The sequence below is a fragment of the Somniosus microcephalus genome, chromosome 2, assembly GCF_052327205.1.
Source record: "Somniosus microcephalus isolate GS21.2 chromosome 2, FLI_Smic_1.0, whole genome shotgun sequence".
NCBI lineage: Eukaryota > Metazoa > Chordata > Chondrichthyes > Squaliformes > Somniosidae > Somniosus > Somniosus microcephalus.
The window spans coordinates 223,862,602-223,880,074 of NC_140988.1; the positions used below are offsets into that span (position 1 = coordinate 223,862,602).

Below are 17,473 nucleotides of genomic sequence, written 5' to 3' on the forward strand. Positions count from 1 at the left end.
TAGAGCCTAGGGATTCTGATCTCACAGGGCCTGCTTATAAAAGGAGATTGCTATCTGAACAGGATCATCTAGAAGAGTCACTTGAGTTGTACAATTATCCAATCAACATGTAGTTGTAATCAGAAGTTTAGAAGCTTATAGATAAATAATTGAAATATTATATAGAAACATGCCTGCCATATAAACACAGATAACTCTAGATGATACTGATCAGTTGATAGGCAGCAATTTGTGTGCAGCAGAACTGTGGAGCAGATAGATCCAACACTACTGATGGTCAGATAACAAAATAATATTGATTCCCACCTTAAGGCAAGGCTCTGCCTTGCATTGCTTTCCTCAAGGAGCCTCACTCTGCCACAGCCACATCCAAGTTCCTCTCACCTGCCGCGTGACCCTCCATAAGCCAACGCTTCCTTTGAGGTTTGCATGCTTTATTTTGAGTATTAAGTGCCTCTTTTTGTTTAAGTTGCTTGGGCCCTTATTGATGAAAATTAAAATGTTACTGCCACGTAGGCAGATGTTCAGTCATTCCCCTGTACACTATGGCACAACTGCAGATCAAATAATATCAATTATGTGACCAGAACAGGTTAATGAAATGATTGAGTCCTGCAAAATTGAAGAACAATTTTCAGAGTTCTACAATTCAAAACAAAACCATCACAGCATTTGCTTGTCCTGCCTCCTCCCTATCCATGTGACCTGCCAGCCAATCCAGCACGGGCACCTACAGCCATCACATATTAACCGAATGGGCTGTACAGCCCTGTCCCTGAACAGGCACGCGTGAAATTGTGAACAAAGCAAAAATTCAATCATCACCATTCTCCTGAAACTTCCTTTTTGCAAATGCCGCTATATGTACTAGGCATCTAGGCAACAAATGTATTGGGCAGTTGGCAACAAACCTATAGCAATCATGATGTTATTGGTGAGATAATGCATCTTAAATCAGGGAGCTCTGCATGCTCAAAATAGGACTGAGGGAGCAAATGCTCTCTGCCACCACCTTAGTCAGTATTTATCAATGGGTAAACTTCTACTTTTTAGCTTGGTGGAGAGAATCTCTTAGACAGTAATTTGCTGGTAGAATAGCATAATGCCAAAGTATGGTGTAAGTAAGCAGTTGATAGCTAGAGGAAAGATAAATCTGTCTTTCCAGTTCTATGATTGGGTATTAGGCTTCTTTCTATTTATTTGTTTTAATTTAGTGCTTACAATATAGGACAAGTTGAAGTACACGTATTCCTGGAGTATTCTGTTTTATGGTAAGTTTAGCAGTGAGTAGGTTAGGAACACTGTGAATAAAAGTGTGCTGGCACCATTCTTCATTTTAACCTGATGCCATTTTCATTAAATGCTCTCTAGAATAACTATTACTATCATCTGATATTATAGATATTCAGGCAAGGAAGATGAAAGCTGAAAGGAACTGAAGAGTTGGTGACAAAAATTGAATAATAAAATATAATATTTGTTGTATAAAATGTTAATGGCATTCTCTATATTGTGTCCATGTGTCGAAATTCAGCAGCTCCTCCCTATTGGGTGAAATGTCTATATTACTGAATTATGGTGAAACGTTAGGAATCATTTAGTTTGTTGGATTTAGGTACTGAGCTTAGATAATAAATCAGATTATATAAAAGTAGTATTATTTAATGTGGGCATTTTGGTTAATAGTGAAAAACATTTGCTTACATCCACATTAACGTGTGTGCATTATACATCAAAAAAACATATTTGTATTTATTATTGCTCACTTCCCTTTATATACATATCAGGAATGAACATAATGCTGGGGTTCCTATTAAATATAAAAAGGCAATATCCACCTTACTTTGTATTTTTGGATTATGGTAATATTTAGAGAAGCTGTACAATTTTTCTATAGATATATTTTATATTTGTTTTCAAAATTAAATCCTCATTTTCAATTGCAGTTAAGGACTTGTGTTATCCATCATAAAGCATACTTATGGGGTTAGAACCTAGTATGGCTGCACAACATGTAGAACAGTATCTCCTGGGCAGTTTATATGTACAGGACTTTCCAGGGTACTAGACTGAAGACACTTAAATTATGTTATAAAACCTGATATATTATTAGCCAGTTATAATACACAGTTTGCATTGATCCAAAGCTGAAACTGCTTTAATTGATACAAACTGTGTAATGTAATTCAAGTGTGAAGTCACCCAAATAAAATTCAGGCAAATATCTCCCTGGGCTAAGAAATAATTTGCGGCCTGCAGTATCTGCATCCCTCTAAATGTAACAGCACCCCAAGATGGATAATGCCTTTATGTCATATCACAAGTTGCTGACCAAGATCACATTGATGTTAAGTGCACTTAGTCTTTATGAAATGCAAATATGATCAGCAAATCATGATAACATCAGAAATGTATTAATTGACAATCTAAATCAGGTTTTATGTTGAATTTTACATATATTGTATGAATACCTTATTAGAAATCACATAATTTAGTTATGCAGTATAGTGTACACCACTGTAAAAACTGCAGTTTGAAAATGTGCTACAAGTTAGTGGCTTGAATTTTTTGGTCAAAATACCACAAAGTCTCATAAATTAGAGTAAACGTATTGAGCAGAAAATGGGCTTGTTTGTAGCTCATAGTTGAGCATGTGACATTTAGTGTTCCCATTTAGATTAGATTTAATTCCATTTCATAGTCAGAACTAAATTGTTCTTTCTCGAATGATTGATTGGGTTTTCTCCAGATTTACCCTAGAAATCTCTGCTTTGTGTTGAAACTGCCCAAGATGCAATGTGGTCACCTATCTATCAGCTGTCTGCCATATGACAAAAATGCAAGTGTTACAATGAATATAAATGTATGTATTTTATCAAATTTGCATCTTGAAAAATATCATTATTTTAAAATGTGCATGACTCGTGTATATGGCACAAGAATTCAAGGTAATCTGCACATTTGGCAGTAAGTCAACTGATTCAAAGATAATAATCATGATAGAAAAATGACTTTTTCACATTATTCTTCTTTTGCTGAAAGTGTTAAATAATATTGAACCGGTGCATTTTTATGATTTCAACACAATCAAACATTGTACAGGCTAAAATTCTACCACTGCAGATTTATTCATCCTCTTCTTAAGTCACTGAACTTTTTTTATAGGTAAAGATATGCGATCCAATAAACCAGATTGAACAGACTGAATGCTGTAGGGAAGAATATTCTAGAGTAGGAATCGATTTTGGTAACACGGATATGTATTCGACCCTGTCTCCATGCTCCTGTATGACATTCCTCGAAGCAGCAGAAAAAGCTGATACAGTCTTTGCCATCCAAACATTCATAGCCATAATCATGTTCTTGTAGGTGTGCAATGTTGTTCACCTGAATTAATGTTGATCCTGGACAGACATTAATAACAGGTGATTTCTGCAAATACATTGAAAAGATCATATTAATGAATCTTAGTTTTCAGCTCGGCTTTGAATTCCATAAAGGTCAATATAACAAAGATTAATAATTGTCTCAGAAACACAGAGGGAAGAAAACCATGTGCATCTTTGAATTGTAGATGCTGACAGAATTTGCAGCTCATCGAGCATCAATCTTGACACTTCAATGAAGCATAGGGCTGGATTTTTATGGGGAAAGCAGGTTGCAACGGGTGGGGGGGGTGCGCGGGGCGGCTCCAAAGCGGTTGGGAAACCCGGGAGCTGGGGCTTCCCGCAGGCCCTGCCGACTTTAATGGCAGGGCCTGAATTGCATCTGAAGCCTCTGTTTCCCACCCACAGTCAACCAGAGGGAGAGGCTGGCTGGCTGCAGGTGGGTAGGCTTGCGGAGGAGGAAGGCCACACAGAGGAAGGAGGAAGGGAGGGATCGGGTGGGGGCCAGTGCCAGCTTCTGGAGGATCAGCGGGGTGGGAGAAGGAAGGTTGGGGCCAGCGAGGGACCGGGGTGGGGAGTGAGGAAGATCGGGGCCAACCAATGATAGGTTGATAGCGGGGGGAGGGTCCGAGAAGATGATCGGAGGCCTCGTGGGGAGGTCTCCAATCGTGGGGTGTGGGTTAGGCAGGGACCCTGGATCCAGGAGGACAGTGTAAAATCACTTACCTACTGGATGCAGCAGTCATCACCTTCCTGTAACTGCCGGGTTTTACGATGTATATAAAACCCGTCCAGCTGCAGTTAATCACAAAATGCAGGTTAAAGAGGAGGCTTCCAGCCTCATAGTAATATTTAAATTGACGTCCTGCCATCTGGCAGTGGGTTGGCTGTCCGACCCCGTCCCGCGCCCTTTAAAACTGGAAGTGGGCGGGTTACATAAGTACCAGGAGCAGGAGTAGGCCATATGGCCCTTCGAGCCTGCTCCGCCGTTCAATAAGATCATGGCTGATCTTCGACCTCAACTCCAATTCCCCGCCTGATCCCCATATTCCTTAAGGCGGGTTCAGGTCGGGATTCCGATTTTTAACAATTTAACTACCTACACGCTCCAAACCTACCCGTTTTGTTAGGTTAAAACTCCCCCCATAGAATCATACAGCACAGAAGAAGGCCATTTGGCACACTGTGCCTGTGCCAACTCTTTCCAAGTATATATCCACTTCCCTTTTGAAAGTTACTATTGAATCTGCTTCCACCGTCCTTTCAAGTAGTGCATTCCAGATCATAACAACTTGCTGCATAAAAAAAGTTCTCATCTCCCCTGTGCTTCTTTTGCTAATTACCTTAAATTTGTGTTCTCTGGTTACCGACCCTCCTGCCAATGACATAGAAATACCAGTCCAATAAAAAGTATGAGCAAGTCTTTAAAATATCTCAGTGGCTATGTCAGCTTACAGCTTGAGGAAAAGAGTTAGGTTACAATTTTGCCAGTGCTCAGAGGGCGGGTTTGGAGGCAGGTCAGAGGTTAAAGTCGTTTTGATTGACGGCGGGTTCTCACCTCCACTCAGCTTTGCATAATGTCGGGTCTGGGAGTCCCGATCAGACCCAACATCAAGTGGCAGGAGAGGCACTTAAGGCAGTTAACAGCTTGTTAACTGCTTACATTTTACCAGGTTCTTCCCATTTTAGGACATTTTCAGCGTGTTCCACGTCGTTCGGCAAACGCACCAGCTGATTGTGCCGGGTTCAGCAACTAACTGAATACTTGACAGCTGCACCCGGAGCATAAAAGTGGACCTGTAACATGGCTGACTTTCAGATGACAGTACTTTGTGGTTTGAGGTGTTGGAACACATTTTGCAGGTCTATTGAGCTTGTAAGTGTTTAAGCTGAGATCCATATGCACTGTGACCGCCTTGGAAAACCCTCTCCCCACATTGACTGAGCACTTAAAACATCTATTCCTCAACTGAGATATATACTAGCGGAATGGGAACCATTTATACCCTCTCATCCTGGTCCTCAGAATCGGAGGAAGAGCAGCCACAGCAGCAGCAGCACCAACAACAGGAGCGCCAACCTCCTCCTCAGCCACCTGATGATGAACAGGGCAGAGGGCGTCAGCGCAGGGCTGCACTTCGTCGCAGGAGATACCCCCGACACAGGGTTTACAGGCAGAGGATGAGCTTCCTCAACATGACTGAGCAGTGCCAAAGGAGGCTGAGACTTTCGTGAGAGCTAGTCGCTGACATCTGCACAATCCTGCTCCTGCTTCAACAACTTTGGCGGGTTTGGGAGCCTGGGAGGGCTCGGCAACAGTCTGCTCCTCCTGCGGCTGTGCAGGGGCTGAGATGCCATCTCAGTTGGGTGAGGAATCTGGGGCTCTGACCGAGGGCTCCGCAGTTGCATGGGAGTGTGAGCGCTTGGAGAGGAGCCCACACTTCCTTGTTGTCGACCACCAACATCCCTCTCATGGGTTGCCCGCACTTCACTGCTAGAAAGTAGCTGGAGAGCAACTTACTGCACATCAGTGGGGTCATGAGGTCCCGTCTCTGTACTGACAATCCTCATAATGGGGACATCCATGTACCCCTGGTGTCTCGCCTCAATAGTTGCCCATCTATCCTCCATAGCAGACCATCTATTTAGAAGAGTCACCATGCTCTGTTGAGTCTGGTGATTTATGTCCTCCAAGGAGGTTGCCACCCTCTCCATGGCGGCATGTTCATGCGCCACTGCCTCCATCATGGCATTGCTTATGTTTGAGATGGACCCCTCCATTCTCTGCACACTCGCAGTAACCCTGGATGCAAAACCTGTCAGAGACTCCTGCACTTGTTCCTGGAGTTCCAGCACCGCTCTCTTTCTGGATGGCCCCGGAGGCACAGGGTCCACATGCAGCTGAGCAGAGCTAGGAGTGCCCTGCGGCCTCCGACGAGGACTCTCCACTGCTGTCCCTGTCTCCACCATCTGCTGATGCTCACTTGTGAGCTGTGATACACCAGGTGACAACACTAATCTATCTCGCGAATGACCCACCGAGGAGTGCGTCTCTGCGCTGGTGCTGGGTGCGCTCAATTCTGCTGACACTACACCCTCAGAGGTTGCAGCTTCCTCTGAGGAATCTTCCGGCTCTTCCTCCTGGACAGTGGGGAGGGGGGCTCTCAATGCTCCTGTGGGGCAGTAAAGGCATGAGTTAGACATGTGATATTAACGTAGAAGGCACATCGAATTGTGCAGATGATCAGAACTCAATCTGTATGAACATCAGATGCCATATCAGTCACTCATGCAATTTAAATGAGAGAGTTGCAAATCTATTCTGTCACCAGCTTGCTCTACTGCACTCGTCTGACCGTCCCCCACTTCCAGCTCCTCTGCACCTCCGACGATGTCGAGAGCAGCCTCCTCAGCGGTGGTCAAGTGGGCAATCGAAGGTGGCCCCCCTCCTGTCCTGCCCCTCTCCCTCTTAGTCTGAGCTCTCTTTTCCTGCAATGAGGAGTTTGAGTTAGAAAGTTGGAGTGAGTGTAGAGAATCCATAGCATAGGTGCTTAGAGAGAGACAAAGATGGAGTGAGGTGCCAATACCAAGGGCCCTCCCTGTGCATTGTTAGTTGTTGTCATTGTATAACAGTGATAGTGAGTGTGAGGGGTGCATAGTAGAATGGTGAAGTGATTCTGTACATAGAGAGAGGGATGGTTTAAGGATGCAAGGGATGTAAGGGTATGTTGAGTTGTGCAGGAGTAGGTTGACAATGCAGAGTGCTGGTGATGAGGAGAGATGGGGAGCAGATTGAAGGTAAGTGTGATGTTATACTCACTTTTGCTGTGCATAGCAGATCATTGAACCTTTTCCTGCACTGAACCCAGGTGCATGAACACAAAGACCTGGCGCTAACCTCCTCAGCAATTTGCAGCCAGGCTGCCTTGGTTTGCTGAGGAGGCTTCCTCCGTCCATTTGAGGGGAACAGTACCTCTTGGCGCCCTCTCACTCCCTCCACAAGAGCATGGAGGGAGTCATCCTCAAATCTGGGAGATGGCTTTGGTCTTGAAGCAGTCATTTCGATATGTGCCACACCAAGAAGCAGCAGAATAGGAATGGAAAACCACAATGCTGCATGGGCCCCTTAAATGCAGCTGGCTGACAGACGTCAGCAAAGGCGAGCAGCAGACCCGAACCCACTGATTGGGCCGTGTAGCGCGCACGACGGACTTAATCAGCCCACTTAAGGCAAAATCATTATTGCAGAGTGGATTAAACCGACAGCGAACCCGACTCCAACCCGCCGCCGAGGGTAAAATCGCGGCCTTAATCTGCGTTTGTTAAATTGACCCATGACAGATTTTCTCTTCCCTTTCTGATGTCCCTGCACCAATCATCATGCATGGGTGAGAAGGCAGATACACGGCCTACCCTTAGGCTTCTGCCAGTGCAACTCTGAAACAAAGCTTCTAGGCGTCTTACCCTTCAGTTTTCTCCCATTCTCTGGGGGAAATGTCTATCCTGTGCGTGGAACTTCCCACACTAGATCAACATGACTTAGATCAACAACTTGGCATGTGGGAAAATCAGCAGCATGAAGTGACTCCATAATGCAATGTGTTGCCATATATTGTTATAATTTTCTTAAGGGATTTTGAGGGGAAAAAAATCACATGGATATCATCTGCTCTGACACCACACCAACATTGAAAACCTAATTGCCTAATTGTTTCCTTACACAAGTAATTTCTATATGTGCCAATAATCTAAATGATACTATTTTGAAGGGAAGGGGCAAGAACAGGGGGAGCTTAGGATACATATTCACAAATCTTTGAAGGTGGCAGGAAAAGTTGAGAAGGCTGTTAAGAAAGCGTATGGGATACTTGGCTTTGTAAATAGGGGCATTGAAAACAAAAACAATGAAATCATGCTAAACCTTTACAAATCTCTGGTTAGGCCTCAGCTGGAGTATTGTGTATAATTCTGGGCACCGCTCTTTAGGAAGGATTTCAAGGCCTTGGAGAGGATACAAATGAGGTTTACCAGGGATGACGGACTTCAGTTATGTAGAGACATTGGAGAAGCTGGTATTTTTCTCCTTACAGAGAATGTGATGGGAGACCCAATACAGGCATTCAAAATTATGAGGGATTCTGATAGAGCAAGTAGGGAGAAACTGTTTCCTCTGCAAGTGGGTCAGTAACCCGACATCATAGATTTAAAATAATTGGCAAAAGAACAAGAGGGGAAATGAGGACAATTTTTTTCACACAAAGGGTTAAGATCTGGAACATACTAGCTGAAAAAATGGCATAAGCAGATTCCATAGGAACTTTCAAAAGGCAATTGGACATCTACTTGAAGAGGACTAATTTTCAGGATTATGGGAAAAAGCTGGGGTGTGAGACTAAATTGGATAGCTCTTTCAAAGAGCTGGCACAGATATGATGGGCCAAATGGCCTCCTTCTGTGCGTAAGATTCTATGATTTGAAAAACACATTAATTAAATTTAGTGTAGATTTTAAAATATATCAGTGAAGAGGAGTTGTGTTGTCACTGGTGTTTAAGATTCTTTCCATGAAATATATGTGCTTGTACATTGTGAGCTAACTAGGAGATCAGTGGATAAATGCCCTTGCTTTCTCTTGTATTTCTTTTGTCTTCATTTCATTCATGGTTCTCCCCATATGTCACAATTTGTCCACGTCTAGAGGGGAGTCAGAACATTAGGATCATGTGGAATCCACAAGTAGTGCTTCCTGAACTGCTACATAAATGACATGATTCGAATTGACTAAGCTAGTAATGTCCATTTTCTGTTCACCACTCCTCTAAATAGTTATAGTGTTCTAGCTATAGCTCAGCCAAAGATTATAAGGACTTTAAGGGAAATAAGTCTGAGCAACTGGCAGCCATTTTTTGAAGTTGATTGCTTAATGAAAAATGAACTTGCATTTATATAGTGGCTTTCATGTCCTCGCAACCAATGAAATACTTTTGAAGTGTAGTCATTGTTGTAATGTAAGAAATGGGCAAACAATTTGTGCACAGCAAGGTCCCACAAACAGCAATGATATACATGACCAGATTGTTTTGGCAATGTTGGTTGGAGGATTAATATTGGCCAATACACCAGAACTTCCCTGCTCTTCTTCGAATAGTGCCATGGAATCTTTTACCCCCACCTGAGAGGCCCGATGAAAGCTTGATTTAAGGTCTCATCCATAGGATGACACTTCCGATAGTGCATCACTCCCTCAGTACTACACTGAAGTGTCAGCCTAGAGTAGGTGCTCAAGTGTCGAGAATGAACCCACGAGCTGCTGACTCCCAGGAGAGAGTGGTACCACTGAGCCAAGGCTGTCACCCAAACATCATTTGAAATATTCTCGTAAAACCGGTTTTAGAGATTTTTGTATCTGACGCTGATAGACTTGTAATTCTAAAGACGCAAACTAAGAAGTGAAATGGCAGATAGAAGTAGATAAGTATAATGGTTTCCTAATTATTTTGAAGCTGAGGACATTCACAACATAGCTATTACAACACTTAAATTCAGTGCCACATCAGAGAGGAAACAGAAGGCTATGTCTGTGCATATTACTGGGGCAGGTTACAGACATTGCCTGGGATAAAGCCCCCATATTTTGCACAGTTTAAACACGTTGGTTTAGTTTCTGCTTCAAGATTTGATATGCAATGTTCTAACAACATGCAACAAAACTCATTAAGTGGCACATCAGTCCACATCTGGCCACAATGGTTTACAAAAAATCTCAGTTACAAAGATGACAGGAACAGTGCAATGGATTGTCCATATTGTGTGTTCAGTGGACGACTCAACAACCTTATCCCAAATAACCTCTTTCAATAATGAAAACATACTTTGTAATTATATTACAATGCAAAATTAATTTCTGCTGACAACGTTTCCAAAAGGATGGACATCAACGTCTTGAAATTGCGATGTGATTATTACCATCCGAATGCTTAAAGCTTGCAGATGAAGTTTCTTTGTCTGCTACTTTAACAGATATTAACCCATTTCAAATATTTCCTTTAGAAAGAAAGAACTTGCATTTATCAGGGTGTCCCAGCCAATGAAATACTTGTGAAATGTAATCACTGTTGTAATGTAGGGAAAGGCGACAGCCAAATTTACTCACAGCAAGGTCCCACAAACAGCAATAAGATAAATGACCAGATAATGGCCAGAAGCATGCCGATGCCACCACGAGCCAAACTTAATGGCCGCCAGCACTAAGAGCGCAGGCAGCACTGGTATTTTGGTGCTGCCTGCTGATTTACATTTGCACAGCACATAACTTGCAGTGCAACACTCTGGGGTGGTAGTCTCAGCAGGTGGCCCAATGTATCGTGACCATAGCGTCCATGGAGCAAGGCAGCACTGTCTTAAAGCCAGCCTGTCATTTAGAAAGTAGTGTCAATCCCTTAAAGGGGAACTGCCTTCTAAAATTAAAAAAATAAAAATCATTTAAAAATAGGCAGTCTTTAGCCCTTAGAGCTCAACTGCCTTCTGAATTTTTAAAAAAAATAATTCCGAAATGGCAGTCTTCAGCTCTTAAAGCGGAACTGCCTTCTGCATGTAAAAAAAATGGTAAAAGTGCTACAAATGGCTCAACAAGCCAGGGAAGGGGCACCCAGGGTTTCACATGCAGCACTCTAGCTTTGTGCAGGGGGTCAACACTGTAAGAGAGGTCCTCTACCCACAGGGGCCAGGAGGCCCTCCAGAAAGAACGATGTGGGACCAGATCACCGAGGTTGTCACTGCCAGCAGTGTCGCCCCCACCACCTGGCTCCAGTGCCCAAAGACCAGTGGTCAAGGTCATTGAATACATCTTCAAAAGCCGTCTCCTACCAACTGCACCATTAGCCTCACACACTGTTAATTGCATGACCACCCCCCGCACCCCTAAATCACTCACCTACCAACAATCTGTACCAAACACGAGGCACACCTCACATTCTTAGCTTCACCTCACCCACTTGGAGGAGACGGTGCTGGCCATTTTTGGCAGTGGCATGGCTGAGCCCTTGGCCAGCGATGGGGCTGAAAGGATACAAGAGGCTTCTATCCTCATACATTATCCTTCTGCTCACATCCCACTTCCCCTTCATCCCACAATATCTTCTGATTTACTAGGTGCGCATGGTGTAAGCAAGCGTTCCCGCCCTCCCCTCACCACAACTCCACCCTTGTGCCTTCCTCATTTCACACACCCAAGAAGTCCAGCCTGCCCAGCCAATGGTTGACCAATTATAGAAGAGGAGAGCGAAGAAGAAGAAACACCATCACTCGCTTTAACACTCACAGCTACCAGCTCCTCGAGGCAGACCTGCAACGCCATCTGCAGTGTCCCCCACTGAGAGTCAGCAGCCTTCCACCAGCCATGCTGCAGCTACTAGGGTAGCACTGCATGATGTCACTAGGATAGGCAAAGGCACACACAAGACAGTCACTAAGGGAATGCACAAGGGTATTTAGCTGGCTTATTGATGTCATAGTGGATGGATAGCAGCATAAAGTTAGATTGGAAAGTTTGTGCTGACTTTTATTTCAACATTGTGGCTAAGAGGATGCTGTGATGGTCAGTAACAGAAGGTAAGGTGTGGGACAAATGTTGAAAGGGGGATTGGAGTTGTGGTTACTGGTACTGCAGGCAGATGATTCTGGCCAAAAAGGAGCTGTCTGGGTTGCTTGCTTCCTTCCACTTCCTCCTCCTCTTCTGCTTCTTCCACTTTGGTGCCTTCCTCGTTGGTGCCCTCCTCTTTGGTGCCTTCCTCTTTGGTGCCTTCCTCTTTGGTGCCTTCCTCTTCAGCGCCTCCCTCTTCAGCGCCTCCCTCTTCCATCTGCGAGCGGATGTGAGAAATCTGAAATAAAAGCATAAAATGCTGGAAATACTCAGCCAGTCAAGCAGCATCTCGACCTGAGACGTTAATTGTTTCTCTCTCCATGGTTGCTGCCTGACCTGCTGAGTTTTCAGCATTTTCTGTCTTCTCAGAGGCCTTTCTTTACCAACTGAAGCCTTGCAGGTGTCCAGCAGCACTCCCTGAACACTTTAAAAACTTTTAAAATCTATTGCACCAAGCCATTACTTCAATAAAATATTTTTTTTTAAGTCCAAATGTTTAAATCCAAACTTACCTGAAAGATGTGTGTGTGTGTCCAGTTAAGAAGCTGAAAGCGTCTTTGCAGGGCTGCTTCACACATGCTTTTCTGTGCGTGCTTAGGACCTGGCATTATGCCATGCGAAAATGTCCAAGTTGGCAGTCATGGTGTTAAGTCAGGCGTTGCATCTGCTAATTTACATTTCAGAGGCCAGCACTGTCAATGGCAGCGCTATGGCCCTCACCAAAATGGCGGCCTCCGTGTCCCGCGCTGGAAGTGAGGTGACCGCCATTTTTTTCTTGAAAACCGGCATTAACAGTGGCGCTAAGGTAAGCAATTTCTAGGCCCAAATCTTTTAATGGTGGTGCTTGAGGGATAAATGTTATCCAGGACACCAGAATTCCGTGATTTTCTTTGTATAATGCCATGGGATCTTTTACGTTCACCTGAAAGAGCAGGCAGGTCCTTGGTTTAATGCTTACGGCTGAAGCTTCCCTTAAAATAATAGGCAAAGGGATTTTGTACAAACATGTCAAGTGTTTGTACACTAATAATTTCACAGTGTAATTTCAAGGCCCAAGCATCATATTCCTGTCGCCTGTAACTTTAATTCACTGCTCCATTCCCACTCAGACCTCACCGTCCTCGGCCTCCTGCATTGTATCACGGAAGCTCAGCATAAGCTCGAGGAACAGCACCTCATCTTTCGATTAGGTACTTTATAGCCCTCTGGACTCAACATAGCGTTCAACAATTTCAGATCATAACCTTGGCCCCTATCACATATATATTTTTTATCCACACTTTTTGCTTATGCTTTTTGTTTCCCCACATGGCAGCTGTCTTTCATTCTGCCAGTACAATTCACACTCCACCTAGAGCCATCCTTTATTCCTTAACCTGTCCCATTACCATCTCCTCTTGCCTTGAATATCTCTTAATACTTCTTTTCTTCTCCTGCTTTCTATCCTATCACAGACCTTCCCTTTTGTTCTTTCACCCCCTCCCCCATTTCCCAGCCCCTAAACTTGCTTTAAAATCTGTTCCTTTTCCTGTTTGTTTCCAGTTCTGACGAAAGGTCTTCGACCTGAAACGTTAACTCTGTCTCTCTCTCCACAGATGCTGCCTGGCCTGCTGAGTTTTTCCAGCGTTTTCTGTTGTTATTTCAGATTTCCAGCATCCACAGTATTTTGCTATTGTATCATATTCTAAAATTCAATTTGCTTTTTTTTTAAAAAAAACAAAATCTGATATCTTACTGAAAATCCATAATAATATAAGCTTTTCTAAAAAAAAACTTACTGATGGTTTGGTTTTCTGCTTCTTCTTTTTGCTGCTTTTTCTGTTGCTGACAAAATAATGCAGGATTCCATATTCCATGAGGGCAGCGAAGACAAAAAGGAAACAAACAGACACAAAGAGATCCATGGCAGTCACATAGGATACCTTTGGCAGCGACTTCCTGGAAATTGTACTTAGTGTCGTCATAGTTAGAACTGTAGTAATACCTGGTAAACATGGAAATTATTATAAATTCCATGGAGTACGTGAAACTTTGCCTTCAATTTGCAAAATGCATCAGTACTGAATCAGAAAACAAAGTCCATTCAAGTGTCTTTCAATTTCCTTTTGTTGGTTGTCTCAAACACCATTGTTGCAGGCTATTTGCTAACACACAACAGGTCCCTGAAGGTGGCAGAACATATTGAGAGAGTGGTTAACAAGGCATATAGGATCTTGGGCTTCATAAATAGAGGGATTGTGTACAAAAGTAGAGAAGTTATGCTGAACCTTTATAAAGCGCTGGTAAGGCCACAATTGGAGTATTGCATCCAGTTCTGGTCACCACACTTTAGGAAGGATGTGAAGGCCCTTGAGAGGCTGCAGAGGAGATTTACCAGAATGGTTCCGGGGATGGGGGATCTTAGCTACAAGGACAGGTTGGAGAAGCTGGATTTGTTTTCATTAGAGCAAAGGAGGTTGAGGGGTGATTTTATAGAGGTGTACAAGATTATGACAGGTTTGGATAGGCTAGACGGGGAAAGGCTGTTCCCACTAGTTGATGGTACAAGGACTAGGGGACACAGATTTAAGGTTTTGGGCAAGAGATACAGGGGGGACGTGAGGAAAAACTTGTTTACACGGCGAGTGGTGAGGACCTGGAATTGGCTGCCGACGGAAGTGGTGGAAGCGGAGACACTCAATGTTTTCAAGGGGAGACTGGATAGGCACTTGAGGGAAATAAACTTGCAGAGCTACGGGGATAGAACGGGGGAATGGGACTGACTGGATTGCTCTACAGAGAGCCAGCACCGACTCAATGGGCTGAATGGCCTCCTTCTGTGCCGTAATGGCTCTATGACCTTCCTCCAGTTAACGGTGGGAAAACCAAGAATTCAAACTCTCCATGGCTGCTATTATTAGCATTGCAATGGGCAGCAGCTGGAGAAATAATTGACGGAGGACAAACTAGTCAAAGTTAGTTTTCCCTGCCACACTACCACAATATGTTTCATTATAAAAGGCTGCCCAAGAAGTGACAAAACTCAGCTAGCCAAGGCAATAAATTGAAGCATCAGATATTGCCCAGGCTCAAACTTGTGATCATCTGGTCAGAATTTCAAGGACTCCACTGCTTGAGTTTCTTAGCTTATTCTTAAACTTGTAAAAGTGTTTAACCAAAGTTAAAACTGTCCCTGATTATAAGTTTAGGCATCAGGCTGATGTTGCGGGGCTAAAAATAAAATAAAGGGCTGGGATTTCCTGTCCACTAAATTTTTTATTTGGGAGACCTGAAATGAAAAATAGCTCAAGGATGTGCTCGACCATGTCCTCATTTCTTTTTACAATTCCCTATTTTCTGCTGCCTGGGCACATTTGCTTACAGAACACCATATATCGTGGATATATTGTAAGATGATGAAAAAGTTAGGGATGTATTTCATGCATTTCTGTCTGTGAAATGAAGATGCAAGAGTTTCTTTGCAGTGGCAAAAGCCTGTTCATTCACCCACTGAGGGAGGCAGTGCACATGCTGTAGCAAGTAGGGGAAACATTTTAAGAAAAAATGTGTCTGTTTTGCCAGCAGTTTGGAGGCTACTGACACCCCTACACAGCAACAACAACTTGTATTTATATAGCAACTTTAACGTAGTAAAACGTCCCAAGGCGCTTCACAGGAGCGTTATTAAATAAAATTTGACACAGAGCCAAATAAGGAGATATTGGCCCAGAACTTCGGGTCTCCACGGGTGAGTATGCACGGGGTACTCACCCGTAGGCCCAATGGAAGTGCCGGTTTCCTGCATGCACTGCGCATGCGCGGGAAACCGGCACTTCCGTTCCCCTGAAAGAAGGGGTTCAGAGTTCGAACGCGTGCGCAGGAGAGGCTGCGCGTGCGCATTGAACTTGCGTTTTTTTTGCAGGTTTTCCCGGGAGGGTAAGTCTCCAGAATTTACACATTTAAAAAGCAGTCATAAGGCCTGCTTTTTACAAGGTAAATGGTGAACTAATTAAAATTAAAACATTTTTTCCACAGGTTTATTATTTTTAAATGCTTTAAAGAAAGGTAAGTTTATTTTTAGCCCCATTAGAAAATAAAATTATTTTTTCAAAAATTTAAATTATTGTTTAAAATAGTTATTTCATGTAATTTATAGTTTATTTAAAAAATGTGATGATTTTTTAAAAATGTATTTGAAGATTTAGTGATGTTTTGGGGCTCGTAGTATTTCTAAGTTTGACAGCACTTCCTGTCAAACTTATGAATGAAGCATTCTCTGCTCCGAGGGTAGAACGTAGGAGACCGGCCAGGGGTGCCTTGGAATAGTCAAGTCTAGAGGTAAAAAGGCATGGATAAGGGTTTCAGCAGCAGATGAGCTGAGGCAGGGGTGGAATCAGGCGTTGTTCTGGAGGGAAATAGGCGATCTTAGTGATTGCATGGATATGTGGTCGTAAGCTCGTTTTGGGGTCAAATGTGACACCAAGTTTGCGAACAGTCTGGTTGAGCCTCAGACAGTTGTCGGGGAGAGGAATGGAGTCGGTGGCTAGGGAACAGAGTTTGTGGCGGGGACCGAAGACAATGGCTTCAGTCTTCCCAATATTTAGTTGGAGGATATTTCTGCTCATCCAGAACTGGATGTTGGACAAGCAGTCTGACAATTTAGAGACAATGGAGGGGTTGAGAGAGGTGGTGGTGAGATAGAGCTGGGTGTCATCAGGCTACATGTGGAAACTGACACTGTGTTTTCAGATGATGTCACTGAGGGGCAGCATGTAGATGAGAAATAGGAGGGGGCCAAGGATAGATCCCTGGGGGACACCAGGGGTAACAGTGCAGGAGCAGGAAGAGAAGCCACTGCAGGTGATTCTCTGGCTACGACTGGATAGACAAGAATGGAACCAGGTGAGGGCAGTCCCACCGAGCTGGGCAACGGTGGAGAGGCGTTGTAGGAAGATGGTGTGGTCAACTAAGTCAAAGGCTGCAGACAGGTCAAGAAGGATGAGGAGGGATAGTTTACCTTTGTCACAGTCACATAGGCTGTCATTTGTGATTTTGATAAGAGCCATTTCGGTACTGTGGCTGGGGCAGAAACCTGATTGGAGGATTCAAACATGGAATTCTGGGAATGATGGGCATGGATTTGGGAGGCGACAACACGATCAAGGACTTTGGAGAGGAAAGAGAGGTTGGGGATAGGGTGGTACACTGTGGTAGGTCTCAGAGTCTGTTCCAACAATACTCCACCACCAATCCAGAGGCACTTCCTAGTGAAGACTGGGAGCCTGCTTAAAAGATGGAAATGACCACCGAGGTCAGGGCATATGTCTTGTCCTGCTAGACATACACCCCAGTACTACTGTGGAAATATGATGTAGTTTTAAAGCAATCTAGTACAGCAACAATAACAATTTGCATTTATATAGCACCTTTAACACAGAATAACATCCCAAGGTGCTTCACAGAGGCAT

The 17,473-nt window shown here is 43.7% G+C and overlaps 1 protein-coding gene across 1 annotated transcript in view; it reads right to left on the minus strand.

Moving 5' to 3' along the window:
* Positions 1–468: 468 nt before the first annotated feature.
* The window catches only part of gabrg1 (gamma-aminobutyric acid type A receptor subunit gamma1), a 277,968-nt gene continuing 260,963 nt past the window's right edge, over positions 469–17,473 (minus strand). The window contains exons 8-9 of the mRNA XM_085969629.1: positions 13,805–14,010; positions 469–3,432 (exon numbers count right to left, since the gene is read on the minus strand). Of these exons, the coding sequence (XP_085825755.1) occupies positions 3,160–3,432; positions 13,805–14,010 (479 nt within the window). The 3' untranslated portion in view covers positions 469–3,159. The remainder of the gene's footprint in view (positions 3,433–13,804; positions 14,011–17,473) is intronic.